General features: G+C 28.9%; 3 protein-coding genes across 3 annotated transcripts; 2 read left to right on the plus strand and 1 right to left on the minus strand.

Annotated features, from left to right (window-relative positions):
- Positions 1-1,660: 1,660 nt before the first annotated feature.
- On the plus strand, positions 1,661-4,731 carry LOC105640908 (RNAse II-like 1). Its single transcript, XM_012225315.4, has 3 exons — positions 1,661-2,225; positions 3,894-4,040; positions 4,358-4,731. Exons 1-3 carry the CDS (start codon positions 1,767-1,769, stop codon positions 4,625-4,627), a joined length of 876 nt encoding a protein of 291 aa, XP_012080705.1. The 5' UTR covers positions 1,661-1,766; the 3' UTR covers positions 4,628-4,731.
- Positions 4,732-8,248: 3,517 nt separating this feature from the next.
- Positions 8,249-11,545, minus strand: LOC105640835 (tropinone reductase homolog). The gene is made up of 5 exons (XM_012225227.4): positions 11,369-11,545; positions 11,080-11,287; positions 10,779-10,995; positions 8,681-8,793; positions 8,249-8,543 (listed from the first exon to the last, which is right to left on the minus strand). Exons 1-5 carry the CDS (start codon positions 11,455-11,457, stop codon positions 8,367-8,369), a joined length of 804 nt encoding a protein of 267 aa, XP_012080617.1. The 5' UTR covers positions 11,458-11,545; the 3' UTR covers positions 8,249-8,366.
- A 2,168-nt stretch (positions 11,546-13,713) lies between these two features.
- LOC105640834 (Ubiquitin fusion degradation UFD1 family protein) lies at positions 13,714-17,828 on the plus strand. The gene is made up of 3 exons (XM_089719075.1): positions 13,714-14,153; positions 15,365-16,660; positions 17,166-17,828. Exons 1-3 carry the CDS (start codon positions 13,971-13,973, stop codon positions 17,391-17,393), a joined length of 1,707 nt encoding a protein of 568 aa, XP_089575201.1. The 5' UTR covers positions 13,714-13,970; the 3' UTR covers positions 17,394-17,828.
- Positions 17,829-18,936: the final 1,108 nt, after the last annotated feature.

Genomic DNA, 18,936 nt, shown 5'->3' on the forward strand with positions numbered 1-18,936 from the left:
CACTAAATCATAGTTCAACAATTTTCAGTAATCAAAAATTGTAGATCGTAGTTCAAAAATTTTCAGTAGTCAAAAACTGTATGTTTACAGTTAGGGTTCAGTTTTTCTTTTCAGATTAAAACCGTGAAAAAATATTTTCAAATAAAACACTCAATATTTTTTTTAGGGAATTAATTTTTTAAAATATATTTGAACACTTTTTATTAAACCGATTTCTTCTTCTTCAATAGTAATATTTATTATTATTATTATTACTATTACTACTTTGTTTCATTTTGTTTGTATGGTTTAACAAAACACATATATTAAGAATTCAGTGAATAAAAATTATTTTACCTTTTTTAGCCGTTTTACCCTTAACTCATTAAGATATTAATAAAAATAATTCATTTAATGAACAATTATAAAAATTATTATGAAAAAACTAATTATTTAAATAGATAAATTAAAAAATTTGCAGATTTTGGAACATTAAAAAAGGAATAATCAGATTGGATGGAGGAAGTACTATTTATTCAAGATATAAATTTTAATAAAACTTAAAAAATCATTATCTAATTTCACCGTCAAACCGAAAACTAACTGTTTTAAAATTGTCTTAAAAATCACATGAAATCAATTCAATTTTGATTTCATCTTATAACAAAACCGCACGGTTCTGAAATCAAAATGGAATTACGGTAATGCCTATTAATCGTGAAAATGTGATTAATATTTATTGTGGTTGATTATTTTATAATTAATGAAAGCCAACCATTTTATTATTTATTTATTTTTAAATTATATCTTGATATTATTGTCATAATTGCTTTAATGACAATATATTGGATTGCGCATATAGCTTTTGTGAGGTTTGATGAGATCGACTCTTTTAACACTTTAAAAAAAAAAAAAAAAATCAATTGAAATGAATACTTTTTTACCCCATTCCCTAGCAATGACCCCTACTTAGCCTTCAGACCGTTGTTATTGTTTCCATCAGAGTGAACTTATTAAAAGTTTTGGAAGTCCATAACTTCCCCACAAAATAAAAATTTCCTTTATTATCCCCAGACACTGTCTAAATTTTAGTGACACATACATCAAGTGATGTGCTAACTTGAATGGTAGTTCATGTTAGAAAAGTGCGAGGAATTTTTTCATTTTAACGAGTATTTTCAATTTCGCGCCCTTCAACACGCCGCGTAAATTATTTACTGTAAACACACTGTCAAAAGCAAGTCAATCACAGTGCCAAAAATTATTATAAAATTAATTTTTTTAAAAAATAAACTTTTTTTACAATTTAAAATTAAATAATAGTTTGAGGAAACCAAAGGCGGCACATAGGAAACTTCGATATTGTAACCAAAATACCAGAATTTTCCAGTTAATTTCTTCGGTGAAATAAAAGTTGGTGGATATTCCAATAATCATCCGACGCATGGACATGCATGTACTGCTTCATGCCCTTATGGTAGGTTTCTTGTTCTTGGCAAGCAAGCAACAAACAGCTGTGAAACGCAGAGTTCAAATTTCCCAATTAGTCAACGCTCTCAACAGTCATTTATTTGGTCCCTCCATCTTTAACTACAGTTACAGCAGTAATTTAATTTCTACTTTCTTTCACGTCAAAATTTATTTCCATAAATAGAAAGATCACAATATCGCTATAATAAATTTTTTTATTTCTCTCTTTCAAAAAAAATATTATTGTTATTTATATTAAATTATAAAGCTCTCTTTTCTTACCAGCATTCTTCCTCTCTTTCTTTCTATTGATTACCATGGCTTCCCAGCAACAACAAGAGCAACAATCGCTTGAATCAAAAGCTGAGTTAACTCAGGTAGAATTGCTGCCAAGTCTCGAAGGGGTGCAACAACAAGAACAAGAATCGCTTGAATCGACGGCCGAGTCAACGCAGGTAGAATCACTACCGAGTCTGGAAGAGGTGGAAGATATTTTAAAATACAAGTTCAAAGACAAGAATTTATTAGAAGAGGCGTTTACAGATTCTTCGTTTCCAGATAGATTATTTTCATACGAGCGATTGGAATATGTGGGTGATTCTGTACTCAATCTGCTATTCACCAAGGAGCATTATTTCAAATACCCGAATTTGCAACCTGGTGCTTTGACCCGGCTTCGAGCAGCTAATGTCGATTCAGAAAAGCTCGCACGTGTGGCCGTTAAACTCGGTCTGCATCGGTTTTTGCGTCACAACAAACCTCTTCTTGAGGAACAAGTAAGTGACTCGTGTTCTGCTCTGTTAGAAAGGCCTTATCTTCTTTTTTTTTTCTATTATTTTCATTTACTTAGAAATTGTTGTGTTCTGTGTTTGTTTGAATATATAAATATAAAGTTAGTTAAATACTTAAAATACTAAATAGAAACAAATTAAGAAAATTATAATCCTGTAAAAGGTTTGTTAAACCGAGGAATATAAATAACATATTAAAATTGATAATTAAGATAATAATTGAATAATTTTTTGGTTTAGACATCAGCTCCTTTTTTTTTACTCAGAACAGGCTTTTTGTTGTTATTATTATTACTTTTCTAATACTAATATTTAGTGAAGGTGTTTTTGTAATCGTAGCACATTTTGAAATTTTGTGTTTGTGTGCCATTTGGCATACTAACTTACTAGGGCGTGTAAACATGAACAATTATATATATATATGTTTTTTTTTTCTTTCTAAATTTGTTTTAGCCTTTAAAAGAAATTTCTTTTTAAATCTTTTTTTAAAAAGGTTACATATCACATATCTTAATTGTATTTATTTTTAAATTCTTTCTTGGATACATTTTTTTAATTTACAGAAATCTATCTTTCTCTCTATATAAATTATTATTTTATTTATTTTAATAATCTTAACCATATTCTATAACTTTGATATATTGTAATATTTTAAATTAAGTAAAGGTGACTTAAAATGCTAAAAAATTATTTTAAAGAAAATACTTTAAATTAAATTAAAGTAAAAGGTGTATAAAATTAATTTTCAATGTACATAATAGTATGTTAAGTAAGTTAAATTACAAAATATTTAAGTAAGATCATACCATTTTAATAATGATAATATTGAGATTATTTTTCTATAGTTAGCTTATTATAATATTAAGGAAAAAATAATATTTTTCAAAAAAAAAAATCTAGGTTTTTAGTTTGGAGAATTTATGTTTTGAATTTATATTCTTGAAAATATTAAAGTGAAAGCATGTTTTAAAAAATATAATTAATTATATATTTAATAGTAAAATTTAAATAAATAATAATAGTACTAATATATTATTAACCTAATTTAGAAGTAGTAAGTATTCTCATTACTATAAATCCAATAATTCTTATAAAACTCATCTAAACAAAGACCCGAATGCAGATAGCGCTCTTGCAAAGAGCACTTGTGAGGCTGATCACTATGGTTGAGGTCATGGGTTCAATTGTTTATGAACCTTTAAACGAAAAGAATGTCTTTTTATTAATAGAGAAGTTTTATTATTTTAAAATATCATTGTGCTTTCACATTTTTAAAAATATATGAGATTTATAATATTATATAATAGTCAAAATTATTATCTATAGATAAAAACTTACATATCAACAAGGTGTTGGTTAAGGTGGTTAGTTATTTCAATTCACGTAAAGGTGAGAACACAAGTTCAATTTCCGAAAGCGCACTTTACTTTATATATTAAAAGAAAAAAACTAGTATATATCTAAAATTATTAAACGGTCCTAAAATGAACAAAAAATACCATATTTAAGATGAATTAAATGCAAATAATTATGAGAAATTAAGGTTGTAATTTGTTTGGCTAGTTGATTATGCTTATGGATTTTGATACTATTATGAAAGAATCATTATTGACTTTTTCTTTAATTTATATATTGTTATAAAAACAAAAATAGATCCGTGAATTTTCACAAGCAATCTTAGACTATCCACTGCACTCCCATGGATTAGTTGATGTACCAAAAGTTCTTGCTGATATTGTTGAATCAGTAATTGGAGCTGTCTTCATTGATAGTAACTCTTCAGTTGATACCACTTGGAAGGTATTCCATCTCCTTTCACATTGTCCAATTTTATATTATATTGTCATATTTTTCTCTACCTAGTTTATAATTAAGATCAGTAGTTTTTGTGCGAGAAAATGGTAATGGTAGAATTACATAGTTGGCACACTAAGGTATAGCCTAATCGTAAGTGCATACGTGACCTAACAATAGATTCAGATTCGAATCCACTTTTCCTAATATTAAAAAAAAAGAATACATAGTTGCAAAATTGGTATTACCTACTTTCATGATTGTCATTATAGTAATAATCTCCAGAAAATATTGAAAAATGCAATAATTTTTATTGGCATCAGGTGTTCAAGGATTTGTTGGAACCCATAATTAACCAAGAAACCCTCAAAGTACATCCAGTTACTGAACTTTATGAGGTATGTCAAAAGAGAAATCTGAAAGTAAAATTTGTGGATTCGTGGAGAGAAAGCATGGCTTTCGATGTGTTGATAAATGATCAACTTATAGGAAGAGGAACATATGGACTTAAGAAAGAAATTGCTCATAATAGAGCAGCTAAAGACGCATTAGATAATATTGGAAGAATATTAGATGAGAAACATGAGCAATGACTTTGTTTTATTTATTTATGTGCTTTTAATTGTAGCTGTGATTTTGTTAATTTATATATCTGTAAATGTCACATTTTTAATGGAGTTAGCCTACTTTTCTTTGATGTTATATTCTCATTTTCGGATTGCTTTTTTCAGGTTCTTCTTACTCGTTTATTATTTCTATGTAATATTGAGTATTGGTTATAATTTTTCTCTTGTATTATTTAGATTCTATAATATTAAAACATGATTTCATATTTATATTAATGTAAATATAATAGTTAATTAATAATTATAGTCAAAATTTTATATTTATATATAGTTCAGTTCAATTGTTAATTAGACTTGTAATATTTATACAACTCTTTAAATCAATTTATAGATATACACATATATATGCTTGGGTTTATTTTTTAAATATTAATTAATATTAGATTAATTTTTAAATATTTATAGGATATTTATTATTGTATAATCATAAATTATTAATTTTTTAGATAAATCATATCAAATATTACAATTAATCAAATATCATTAATATTTTTAAATTTGAATTTGACATTAACTTGAATCTTTTAATAGGTCATGACTAAGGATATTATATAATATTTTAAATTTCACTAAGTATACTCGAAGAAATCCATATGTATTATTATTGTTATAAATAGGTGTCACGATCTGTTTTCATGGATCGGATCAGCACTCAGGCCATGTAATCTACAACCTATAATAAGTCTAAAACACCGTTTGCCATTCAATAAACCCACAAAGATTACCCGGAAAGACAAGTCCAATAAGAATATTCACTTGAATAGCCCAATTCAATGATAACTATCCAAATCATTTATGTGGCCCTAATTCAGATACGAATATACATTTCACATGGGTGTACATGGATCGGGTTGGTACGAAAATTTATGATTTTCAATCCCATCCTAAAATATCAGAACGTAAAAAATAAAGTCTCAATCTCGACCCAATAGATATGTAATCTTGTCCCATCCCATCCCTTTTTTGAGACAGAACGGGATGAAATTCGAGTCTATGGGACATGACGAAATGGATCGAGTCGGGAATCAATCGGGATTTTTCATAGTCTTATTAAATTATTTTTCATCAAAAAAAGATAAAAAAATTATTATATTCATCGATTACATTCAAATAAAATTCATCTATATAGGTTTGAGTTTAAAAGAAATATATAATTTAAATGATTAATTCAATCATTAATGATTTCTAAAATTATAATAGAAGATTTTTAAATAGTTATTTTCTAGTTAATAAAAGTATTAAATATAATAAAATAAAATAATGCAAAAATTATATACAATTTAACTTTATATGTATTTTATAAATTTTAACTTGTTATTATTTTTTTCACTGTTATCTTTAAGCCGATTTAAATACGATATTACGTAATTTAATCTTAGATATCATTTGAAAAATAAATAATGATAGCATTAAGCATAACCAATAATCTAACAATCATATTAATTAAAGTTACTATTTTTTCTTGTATTGATTAATCTTTTCATTTTTTTATTTAATAGAAAAAAGTTTATTAAAAACATTTAGTGAACATAGATTGGAATAACAGAAAAAAATCTATATTGAAAATTATGTTTTTTACTTGATTTATTTTATATTTAAAAAAATGCATATTATTTTTTGTATTATTATTACTTTAGTAGTAATTGGTATCATAAAAAAAACTAAATTAAAAAAGATGAAATGATTTTTAGGGGCATAATTTGAAATTCATAAAAAAAGATAACTAGAGTTTTAAAGAAAAAAGTAACGAGAATTCCTGATTTTCGGGTGGAACGGAATGAGACAGAACTTAGATTGGTTTTAATCAAAGAATCAGTCTCATCCAATAAATACTTTCAGGACAGAATTAGGGATGGGATTCTAAAATCAATATCGGATTTTTCTCGAAATGAAAAATTTGCGATGGTTTTTGAGAATGGGTCGAAATTTCCGCGCAGTCCCGTGCACACCCCTACATATTCATCATTTATCATTTATTCAATTTTCTCGGTTCTATAGCATGCGCATTCACAATGTATATTCATAAAGTCATTCATTGGGCTCTAGTCAATATTTAGCTCATACATTCATTCACATAATCCATTCTATCAAAATAAAATTCACATAACTTGTAATTATTGTTAGCATTACATATATAACACTACTATTGTAATTGCGAATATCTAATATTTATACAATTTTGGGAAGCTTAGGTAAATAGAGATTGATATTCAATGTCTTGTCATTACTTTAATTAGCTGAGTGAGAAAGGAAGAAAAAAAAGCTCTAAATAGATGCGAGAACAAAGACACGGTTCCTGAAAAATTAAAGGGAGTGGGGTGAGTATAAAACTCAATGGATAATAACTCAGGCGTTCAAGCAATATAATCTTAAAATCTTTTAATTGAGTATTCGTCATTCACGCAATATCAAACATAGTATCCATAAGTAATAATAATCATAACGTATACCAAGTGGTTGTTAGTAAGTGGAATCACCTTAACAGGACCATACTCATCCTAAAACGTATTTTAATTACTAATATTATGCACTTCGGATGCTCACACCTATTCCAAGTAACATCATAGTCGTTCAAATAGAAATCTCTTTTATAAAACATTTTCCTTAAATAAAACATCTTCCATGACACGTGTCGAGTTTCAAAGTGCATAGGGGGCGCTATTGACGAAATTTTCACCATACTCGTGTCACAAGAAACTTCAGGTGATCCACGTTTTCCCAACTCTCGCACACTAATCACATTACAAGGATACATTAAACATTCACGTCATTCATCAATGCACAACCAAGTATCTATATATAAAAAACTTACTTGAAAATAAATAAATTACAATGAATTTGAAAAATAACAGTGCAATGGTGAATTTAGTAAACCATTGGTGATAACATAGTTAAATTGACATTCTTTTTCTGAAAAATTTAGGAGATACCCGTGCCATGTAGAAGAAATAATGAAGATAAAGAGTAATGTTGTTAATAACATAAATGATTTCTTATTTATTTATAAAATTCTAATTCCTATAGCTAGAGTTATTCTCCTAAAAATTATACCAAAAATTCGGCAGAGTTTGCTATTATTTATATTTTAAATTAAAATATTTTAATTGGACATAACTAAAGATATTGTTGAATATATAAAATTTCACTATGGACATTTTAGAAAATTTCATTATTTCTCCTCATATATATGTGTTATAGATTATAGATTTTTTTTTTTTTTTTTTTTTACAGTATATAGAAATTCTATTTTAAAGAAAACGAAGGGGTACAAAATTCGAATGGGAAGCTAAATCATGGGAATTTATCCTAAAGCCAATCAAATATTAGGAGCTTGAAAATCTATTAATTTTTTTTAATTAACAAACAAGCACTATTTTTTCTTCTTCCCTAGGGCCAAAATGGATAAGAATAAAAGGTTACTTGATTTTGTGCACACAGAGGATTATAAATATTATTTGAGAAGTTGCCCCTCAATAGTTTCTCAAAAAAGAAAATAATTCATTAGCCATACTTATTCAAAAAAATTTAAATATTCACGCGACAAGTGCGGTAACACGTTTAATAATAAAATAAAGACATTACATCTGGTTTCTCAGCGAATTGAAATTTTATTTAAATGTATTCAATTACTAAAGTAAATATATATATATAGTCTAATTCAGAATAAAACAAAACATTTATTTTATTTTTATTGTTTGGGAAAAACTTAGAAGCCATTCACAGTACATCCTCCATCAACAATTATATTTTGGCCAGTGATGTATGAAGAAGCCGGAAAACAAAGGAACGCCACCACTGATGCTATCTCTTCAGGTTTTCCTTCTCGGGAGAGGGGGATAGCACGAGTTAAACACTCCATATCTTCAGAACTTCCCGAAATTTTCTATAAAAGATAAAAATATTAATTGATTCAATATTTATATGTAGAAGTATTTTACTTTGATTAATCACAATTGAGAAAAAAATTTACTTTTTGATTTGTTAAATATTTAATTAATTACAAAAGATTAAAAGAAAAACCTTTGCATAATCTAAGAGAGGGGTATCTACTAATCCTGGTAAAATTGCATTAACTCGAATCATGTCCTTTGCCCATTCACATGCCAAATTTTTTGTAATTTGCTGCATTGCTCCTGCAAATCATCCATCTTCCCAAGTTATCAAATCAACATCTCAGCAGCAAAAAACTAACTGTTATTGTTTTCTAATAGCAAATACATGAAATTTAACAAAACTTTCAGTAAAAGAATTAACACTTTGTTTGGAAAGGAGAGGGAGGAAAAAATTGAAGGAAGAAAAATAACAGAGGAAAATAATGAAGAACTGTCGTTTTTTTTTTTCATAATTATTTTTTGTTCTTGTCTTGTGATATAATAAATGAAAGAAAATTAATTTATTTTCTTTTGTTTGGAAAAAGCAAAATTTCAGAAGAAAGAAAATATTATTATTGAAAATTTACAATAATATCATCACTTAAATAATGGAGTATTTGACAGGATTAAAGTTTGTTTTAATTTGGGGTATTTGGATAATTTAATAAAATGAATGAAATTCCAACTTTCTCCATTGTTTTCCTCCAAATTGGAGAGACTGAAAATAAGTGGACCTAAGTGAAAAATAATTAAAATATTACGGGTGTATTTATCTACAGAATATAGTTTTCTGTTTTATAAAAGACAGTTTTTCTTAAAAAAGGAAAATTAGAAAACAGAAAATGGAAAATACGTTTACTTGATAATAATATAAAAATTATATTTTAATTTAAAAACTTCACAAATATTATTCAAAACTCTCAGAACTTTCATTTTTTATCATTTTGTAAATTTTTTAAAAAATAAAGGATATAATATATTTATAATAATAAAGTTAATTATATATTAAAGCATAACATAATTGTTTATGTTATTTAAATATTTTATAGAAAAAATTATTTATAGATATTATAACTTCAATTATGAAAATATCATTTTATAAAAATGAAAAACAATTAGAAAGCATGTTTTTTATTATAAAGGAAAACTGTATAAAACAACTTAAAACTGTTTTCCAAATCTTAGTTAAATTTTGAAAATTTGGAAACTTGTTTTGTAGTTTTTCATATAGAAAACTGAATGATTTGAACACAAAATTCTGTTTTTTAATTTTTTTGGAAAACTTTTATAGAAAATTACTCCAGTTTTCTAGAAGTGAACGCACCCTACTTCTTTCAGTATTCTAATTTCTCTTCTTTCCAAACAAAGAAAACTACATTTTTCTAGATATATATAATTTTCCATAGTTATTTTCCTTACTTCAAAAAATGTATACTCATCCAAAGTAAAGGTATGTCTTTCTCTTTTTTTTTCAAAACAGCAAATAGTCAATTTTTTAACAAAATTTTCAATCAGTAAAATTAAAGATGTGCTTGATTTAATTGTTTGGTTATATGATAAAATTTTATAAATAATTACTGTACAATTAATATAAAACAACTGTAAAATGTATAATTATAAAATTATGTGTCATGTACATATATATTTTATTCTTTTTAAGGTTAATGCATTATTTTCTCTTTTTTACAATATTATATAAAAAAGATTCAAATTAATAAAAAATGTTAATATTAATTATTTTTATAAATTTATAAATAAAATGATGACTTAAAAATATTAATTGTAAAAAGATAATTTTGGTTGTAATTATTTTTAGTACCGTCCAAATATGATATAAATACAAAACAATGCAATTTAGATAATCAGCATTAACTTTTGGTTAGATGAATCGGTTAAATCAAACGCTTTCTTGGTTTATTTTTTTTATTAATAAATTCTTGTGAAAACAGAAAATAAAGAAATTACTGACCTAATTTTCTTTCGGCTTATTCAGTGAAAAAATTATTGTAATTGAAAATTCAAGTCCAAATCGATCTAAAAGTTCAGTTTTAGAAAAATTGCATACTGATCAAATTCAAAAAGCAAACTAAATATTATTAAAAAAAATGTACACTAATCATATGTATATAACTAATTTTATCAATTCAAAATGTAATAAAACATCTAACCCGGTCCTAAAAACAGTGTCCCTGTTTGCCAATTTGAAAGTAAAAAGGCAAAAGAAGCATAAGATATGTGTATCATACCTTTGGATGCAGCATGGACAGCACAACGAGGGACAGCAATTATGGTTGCAATGGAAGAGATATTTACAATACTACCATTTTGTGATGCCTTTAAGAGAGGATGTGAAAGCTGGCTTAGATGATATGCAGACTCAAAATTTGTACTCATAACAGTCGAAATGTCTTCAGCAGTATCCTTTAAGGCTTCTTTAAATGTATTTGTCGCTGCGTTGTTGACCTAATTAACCATATTTACGACTTTGAGTTCCAATTTCAATAGCTGCATAAGAAAGGAACGCAAGGAAGAAAAAGGAGAACTTACAAGAATGTTCAGCTTTCGATCAAAGATGGAGGAAACTGTCTCTATAAGCTTTCCCCTTTGGGCTCGAATTGATACGTCGCAAACAGATCCAGTTACTTTGAAGCCTTTGCTTTGCCATTTTTGTAAACACTGATCAAGCTCTTTCTGGTTGCGAGAACATGTGTGCACAGCTGCCCCAAATTCTGCTAATTCTTCCACTATAGCATGTCTGAAGTACTCCAAAGAACATTAATATATATAAGCATGAAATGAAAGAAGGGAGGAAAATGAAAGAATAAGTTAGATATACCCTATGCCTTTGGTTCCTCCAGTGACAAGAGCAGTCATTCCCTTGAGAGACCACCTTTTCTCTCTGCTACTCGGCTCTGCTTTTGCCATGTCTGTCTTCTTTAATGACTAATTGATGTTTTCTTTTTAGACAGAATCGAGTGTCTGAGCTTTTATAGGCCAACCTTCAGGCCCCAAAAGGGGCAAATTCTAAATTTTGGCCTTTGTTTGTTTTTTTTTTCAGATAGTTACCTTAAGGCATGGTCCTACAATCTCAATAATTTAGCGTTCAATAATTGGTGGCTGAGTCACTGGCACACCATACCAAGCTCTCTATCTCATCACTTGTTTCTCAGGAGACAATGGATAAGCACTGCAACGCCACATAAAAATATCAACTTTCATTTTGACAGTTGAAACATGAGTAAATATTTATCAGTCCTTTTATTTAAGCATAATGATCTTTGACTATTTATAGAAATAAAAGGATTAAATAGTAATATTATTTTAAAATACTGTTTATATAATTATGGATTTTAGAAATAGATAACTTTTTTTTTGTCCGTCAACTCTATTTATTATTTTGATTATTGTATTAAAAGTTTAAATTTTCAGATCATTAGTACAAGGGCATGTATTAAAAAAAAATTTGTTATATAGCTATGTGAACTGTTTTTTTTTTTAATATATGTTAGTTAATATCTATTTTACTCAATTACAATATTGATATTAATTGTTATTTAATTATCCTATTAATATTTATTAGTAAAAAATTATAATTATAATAATATTGTGACATATCTGTTCCAATTAAAATTATGATAAAATTGATATTTATTATTATTCAACTATGCTATTAATATGTATTGTAACATATCTTTCTAAATTAGGATTTTCATAATCAGATGATTATCATTCATAATAATTGTTTATTATCATGAAAGAAAATTTTATAATATAAAAAACATAAAAAGCTAATGCTTAATTTGATTTCAAATTAAAATTGATTCGAAATTAAATAAATTAAAATCGGCACTAAATCATAGTTCAATAGTTTCCGATTTCAAACAGCAATCAAAATTATATATTTATAGTTCAGGTTTTGTTTTTTATTTTTAATTTGAAATCATAAAAAAATACTTTAAAAGAAACTCCTTCTATTGTTTGTTGTTTTATTATAATTTTGTAAATACATTTTTCAACACTTTTTATTAAACCGATTTCATCTTTTTCAATATTATTATTATTATTATTATTATTATTATTATTATTATTATTATTTAAAATATAAAACTAAAAAAATAAAAAATTTGTAAAAAATTATCTACTTATTTAATTTCGATTTCAAATCAAAACCAATAATTTTAAAATCATTTTAAAAGTCGTCTGAAATCAATTAAATTTCGATTTCTTCTTTCCAGGCGATTTTAAAACAGAAATGAAACTATGGTCATATTTAATAACCGTTAGAACGTGTAATATTTAAATTCATTGGGTTTATTTCTGTTCCCTCGTTAATTTACTTACAAATGGCATTTTTGGGGAATTGTTGCTTAAACACGTTTCTGATTGATCATGACAGAGATGAGTCTTGTCAAACAATAAAGGATAATCCATATGTAAGGAAGGGATCGAAGGAAGCATTTGAAGCGATAACAACAAGTGATGGTGGTCTATTTCTAAGGATTGACGTGCCTGGGGTTGTAAAAGAAGATGCTAGAGTGTGGATGGCTGGTGGCGATGTCACATTTTGAATTTGCTTGTGGGGTATGGAATAGAGGGTTATTTTGAGTGGAAGAAGAAGAATCAAGGGACTGGTGGCGGTGAAAGCGGTGGGTGAGGGTCTAAGGGCAATTTTGTCCATTAATTTTTTGTCAAATCATTAAGACTTTACTCGTTTTATCCAATTATTTTTTTTTAATATTAAATAAATCTCATAAGTTCTGTTCGTATTTCCAACAAATCACATAAAATGAAGACACCTTATTGCAAATTATATTGATTTAAAAATTTAATTGCAAATATTTTCTATTCAAACATTTTAAATAGAAATTTTTGAGAAGTTCAAGCCCTAAATTTATAATTAAGTCTAGACAATATAAGAATGAATTTATATATGAAAAAATTAGTTCTAAATTCCTGACATTTTATAAAATGCATTAATTCATTCTCACTGTTATATAAATTATTTCGTAGTCCCTAAAATATGCTAGGTCCGAGCCTACCAAATTCTCTCATCCAAACTTTCCCATTCTCAAGCGGCAAAAAGGAAAAACAAGATCCTTGATAGTTTAATTGGGCCTATTCGCCAATCATCCGCTCGCTTGTGGGCCATGGTAGGCACCTTAATATGAAGAAGTAAGAAGAAGAAAGGCCCAGATTCTTCTGGAATTGGAAATCCAAATCCAAGCAAAAAGTAGAATTAAAGATTCCAACTCCATCTGTCCTCCTCTCCATGCGATTCCTGTTATTTGGAAAATTCCCAAGTCCATCTTCTCTGCGACCTCATTCATTACCTCACGCAAAAGCCACCATCATCAACCTACGGACAAAAAAACTTATATAAACAGGTGCATTGGAACCCAAATTCGGATTGCTATTTGCACAGAGAAAGAAATAAAACGATGGATTTTGAACTGAGAAGGGCGAGAGAGAAGCTTGAGAAGGAGCAAAAGGAGAGGAAGGAGAGAGCGAGATTGAAACTGGAAAGAGAGAAAAAAGTAAAAGAAGAGGCAAAAAAGCAAAGAGAGGCCATTGAAGCTGCGCAAAGATCTCGAAGACTTGATGCTATCGAAGCCCAACTCAAGGTATTTCTCCTACTTACATATTTTCTGATTACTTTAAATTTGAATCCTTATTTTTTTCCACCTGATTAATTTTACTTTTTTTCATATTTTATTTTGATAGTTGTTTTGATGTTAATTTTGCTTAACTGATTGTTCTACATTTCCTATTAGGATGTAAATTGATAAGTCTTCTGATTTAGGGTTGTTGTTTATGATCACATTTAGGTAATTGATAATGGCGTTTTAACTTCTGTGTCGAAAAGTTGAAAAACTAATCAATACCTTATTTAAAACAAGGATTTAACTTGTAAATGATGACGAGATTTATTGACAATTTTGAACATCAAATTTTGATTGCAAACAACTAAGGAAGTAGTTCTAAGAAATGAATTGAAAAGAAAAGCTAATTCTACTTCTTTAAAGCTGGTAAAAGAAATTTTAATATTTAAAATGGGAAGAAAAATAGAGCAAGGAATTATACAGTCTTGGACCTGGTTTTACTAATCCGCGATCCTCTTCTAATCCTCCCAATTTGACCAATCAGATTAATAAATTTTCCTTCTCCATTCTAACTTCTTCCCATTGTTTATTCATCTAAGAGAATGATAGAGTTTATTCTAAATTTTTGTTAACTACTGATGTGGGAAAAGTTGTAGTTACTAGAGTTACTTCAATACAAATAATTCTGCTTCCTTCTATTGTAATAATATAGAAAGGGAATATCAATTACTTGTTCAACTAGTGTGCCTTTTCCTCTTTCCATAGAATATCATCAACTTATGATATATTGAATTTGTATATTTATGTATATAACCCTGTGAGTTACTGACATTATATTATTGCCTGTAGTGAAAGATTCTTGAATCAGACTCTTCGTTATGTATCTTTAGTGTCTTTGTTAGATGCTTCTCCTATGCCAAATATCTTATAAAACCAAATAAGTTAACAATTTCGTATGTTTCCTTGGTAAAAAATTTGACAAAACAATACTAAAATAGAACTCTACATTACTAATTTGTACATTAGAAAAAGGGAAAATGAAAATTAAGTTAAAAATCAAACTGATGCCTAATTTAATTCCAACCTGGTGGTCTGTTTCGGTTTTTTTTGACACTGCAAATACATGTAACTTAGACTACCTTCAAATAAAATGTTTTGTGCCTATAATTATAAGGTGCGCAAAGAGATCTTCATGCTTCATGTTTCCTAATATAATTTGGTTTTCTTTGCAGGCTGATGAGCAAATGCAAGACAATTTGCTTGCTGGGAGAGGAATAATGTTTTCTCGTATCTTGGAAGCTGTATCTTTCCAGGGTAATGGAGACAAGATTAGATTGCCACCTTCCTGTTTCACAGAATTGTCTGATAAAGGTGCTTTTGACAAAGGGCCAATATATTTCCAATTATCAGTGATTCATCAAGAAGGTCCTTCCAACATGAAGATTGCAGACTCAAAGCAGCAGACAACACACTCGGGTGTTCTCGAGTTCACTGCAGAGGAAGGTTTTGTTGGGCTTCCTCCCCATGTATGGAGTAACCTGTTTCCTGTAGAAGCTCCAAAGTCTCCTCTGATTGAACTCCGTTATGTCTGGCTGCCTAAAGGAACTTATGCAAAGCTTCAACCTGAGGTTGTTGGCTTTTCAGACATCCCCAATCACAAAGCTGTCCTTGAAACTACCCTTCGGCAGCATGCCACCCTTTCTCAGGGTGAGGTGATCACTGTCAACCATGGGATATTAACATACAAGTTAAGAGTTCTAGAGTTAAAACCTTCCTCTAGTGTGTCTGTCTTGGAAACAGATGTTGAGGTTGATATAGTTGGTCCAGATTCAGCTTCAGAGAGCACAAATCAACATGTACTGAAGCCACTAAACTTGGGAATGTCAGAATCTGGAATTGTTGAAGAAGGGATGTATAATTATTACAAGTTTTCTATTGACAATGATACTTGGGAAAAAATTGCTTCTGCTGATGTCAGAGTTGAAGTAAAAATAGATGCAGAAACTGGTAGTGGTGATACTGATCTTTACATATCCAAGCATCCTCTCATATTTCCAACCCGACATCAACACGAATGGTCTTCTCATGATGTGGGTTCAAAGGTTTTGATCCTTAGTTCTAAGGATAAGAACTTGGGGGTGGGTACTTACAGCATTGGGGTATATGGTTTCAAGGGAACCACAAAGTACAAGGTTTTGGTGAGTGTTCAAGATAATAATAATATTAAGATGGGTCAGCAAGCTGGATCTTCATCATCTATAGAAATTGATACTGTGGAGTGTCGGAATTGCAAGCATTTTATACCCACTAGAAGTATAGCACTGCACGAAGCATATTGTAGTAGACATAATATCGTTTGTCAGCACGTTGGTTGTGAAATTGTTCTGCGGATTGAGGAGGCCCAGAACCATGTGCACTGTGAGAAATGTGGGCAAGGTTTTCAAAGGGGAGAAATGGAGAAGCACATGAAAGTTTTTCATGAACCCCTTCAGTGCCCTTGCGGTGTAGTCCTTGAGAAAGAACAGATGGTAAGCAAGTGAAACCCTTGTTCTTCTTATTTAATGTTTAAATGACTGTTACTGCATTGCTATTGATACTTTATTCGTGCATTATGCCACCTAAAATCCTTGGATGCTTCTGGCCCATTTGATTGAACATTGCAATAATGCAAATGTTTGCCCAATTGATTTTCTGAGATATAACCATTGACCATTTCTTCAGATGATATTTAGGGTTTACTATGGATTATGAAGGTAGAAAGTCTGAAATTGATTGATATTTGACCATTTGAAGTCACAAATGATGAAAAATTTTGTCAGGGTTGGGGATTCCCTCTTCCTCCAAGTGAGGATTTTATATGGCATCTTAAAAGAGGAGTTTGCTTAAAAGTTTTCCAAAAATAATTGAGAATTAAAAGAAAAAAATAAAGAAAATCTTATAATTTGTGTATTTATGCAATTTGATGAACATCACTAGCCATTTTAATCAGTTAGGGAACAAAATTATATATATTTGCTTGTTTGTCTGTGGCAGGTACAACACCAAACTTCAGCTTGTCCCCTGCGCCTCATCACGTGCCGGTTTTGTGGTGACATGGTTCAAGCTGGGAGTTCAGCTATGGATGCAAGGGACCGATTAAGAGGATTGTCCGAGCATGAAAGTATTTGTGGGTCTAGAACAGCCCCATGTGATTCATGTGGTCGATCGATAATGTTGAAGGAGATGGATATCCACCAAATTGCAGTTCATCAGAAGAGTTAAAACACCAAGAACCAAGTTCTTAGGCAGAAGGAGCTGTCCATGTGATCAGGTTACACAGAAGCATAATCTATATATCCATTTGTGATCCGAATTGGACCCCATGTTGCTCTACTCTGTTGGAGTTGCAGTTCTTCATTGTTGATGCTGAAATTCACTTGTCTGTATGGAAGGAGGGAACAGAAAATATTGTTGCATCATGCTATAGTTGTGGAGTTGAGGAAACGCTTTGGTATAGTAAAATATAAGTTATTCAATTAGTTTGAAACTAAGGTTTAATGGAGTTTAGCATGTGATTGTTCAATGTTATTGACGTATGCCTTTATACCTGCCAGGAAATCTGGTGTCTTTCATGAAAAAAAAAAAACAAAATGTAACTTTTGATAGAAAAGATTGATGTTTCTGTGAAATATAACATTTCGGTAGCTTGTTTTCAAAGTGGATTAGTTTATTCCCAAGTTGTTTTCAAACATAACTAGATAACTTCATTAATGGACCTCCCTTCCATGATTCTGTTCAAACGAGAGAAGGAAACAAATTTTTCTCTCAGTACTTGATTTTGGATGATGGGCCCAGTTGAATTCCTGTTTATTTGCCTTGCCGACACCTAATACAAAATTTTCCACACCCAGTTGAGCAAGAAAAAGACATCCTATCTTTTCTTCTTCTTTTTTTTTTTTTTTTAGGATTTGACTCCGTTGTTAGGTGTTCAAAAACCAAATGATAAAAGATTAACTTGTCTAAGTCTACGATTTTATCTATAAACTAAATTAATGAAAATATAAATTTTTATTGAAACAACAATATTTTTTGTCATCACTGTGGAAAAAAATCATTTTATTTTTCTTAAAAGATTAAAAAAATAATTTTACTGTAATTAAAAAAAAATTAGAAACAGAAACCATACCAAATAACCCCTAAATATAATAGAAGATCGATAAACTTAAATCTAAAAGTTCCACTATCCACAGGAAGATTATTTATTGTTGAAGATGCATTTTGACCCTACTTTGATGAAAGAGAATGTGTACAATGATTGATTATGATAGCAACTGTCAAAAGAAAATAGCATTACCACCACTACAGCATGGTTAACCAACCATTTAGCAAATTAGATCCACATAAATAGTAGAAACTTATTTTATCATGCATCCATTATTCAATTTGGACAATTTTATAATCTAACTTTTGTATTCAGAATAAGTTTTGAAGAACAAAATTTATTTAAATCTTGTTACATGGGAGGAATGCTAGAAATCAAATATCCAGCATGTCCATCACATAAAAGTTGCAAAGATGCGAATGTATGTTAAGATGAATGTAAGTTCATACAAAGTTGGATACAAGTAACAACAATCACACCCGTGAAAAGAAAATGTATGAAGATAAAATGAGAGAATAACGTCTATCATATAGTTCGGTCACGTGATGCATAGACTTCCATGTTTTCCAATTTTTAAATGTGATTTTTTATATAATAGATGAGAACGAGATACATCTAGAACCATATTACGTATCATGAAAATTTATCTATCAATAAATGAAG

Source organism: Jatropha curcas, chromosome 3 (genome assembly GCF_041381405.1).
Source record: "Jatropha curcas cultivar XTBG-Jc1 chromosome 3, XTBG_Jcur_1.0, whole genome shotgun sequence".
Taxonomy (NCBI): domain Eukaryota; kingdom Viridiplantae; phylum Streptophyta; class Magnoliopsida; order Malpighiales; family Euphorbiaceae; genus Jatropha; species Jatropha curcas.

Coding starts and splice junctions, on each gene's coding strand:
- LOC105640908 (XM_012225315.4), top strand. CDS start 1,767: ATGGCTTCCCAGCAACAACAAGAGCAACAATCGCTTGAATCAAAAGCT. Junction 2,226..3,893: donor AACCTCTTCTTGAGGAACAA/GTAAGTGACTCG, acceptor AAACAAAAATAG/ATCCGTGAATTTTCACAAGC. Junction 4,041..4,357: donor CAGTTGATACCACTTGGAAG/GTATTCCATCTC, acceptor TATTGGCATCAG/GTGTTCAAGGATTTGTTGGA.
- LOC105640835 (XM_012225227.4), bottom strand. CDS start 11,457: ATGGCAAAAGCAGAGCCGAGTAGCAGAGAGAAAAGGTGGTCTCTCAAG. Junction 11,288..11,368: donor GGAGGAACCAAAGGCATAGG/GTATATCTAACT, acceptor GGAGTACTTCAG/ACATGCTATAGTGGAAGAAT. Junction 8,544..8,680: donor CTCTCTTAGATTATGCAAAG/GTTTTTCTTTTA, acceptor TATCTTTTATAG/AAAATTTCGGGAAGTTCTGA.
- LOC105640834 (XM_089719075.1), top strand. CDS start 13,971: ATGGATTTTGAACTGAGAAGGGCGAGAGAGAAGCTTGAGAAGGAGCAA. Junction 14,154..15,364: donor CTATCGAAGCCCAACTCAAG/GTATTTCTCCTA, acceptor TTTTCTTTGCAG/GCTGATGAGCAAATGCAAGA. Junction 16,661..17,165: donor TCCTTGAGAAAGAACAGATG/GTAAGCAAGTGA, acceptor TGTCTGTGGCAG/GTACAACACCAAACTTCAGC.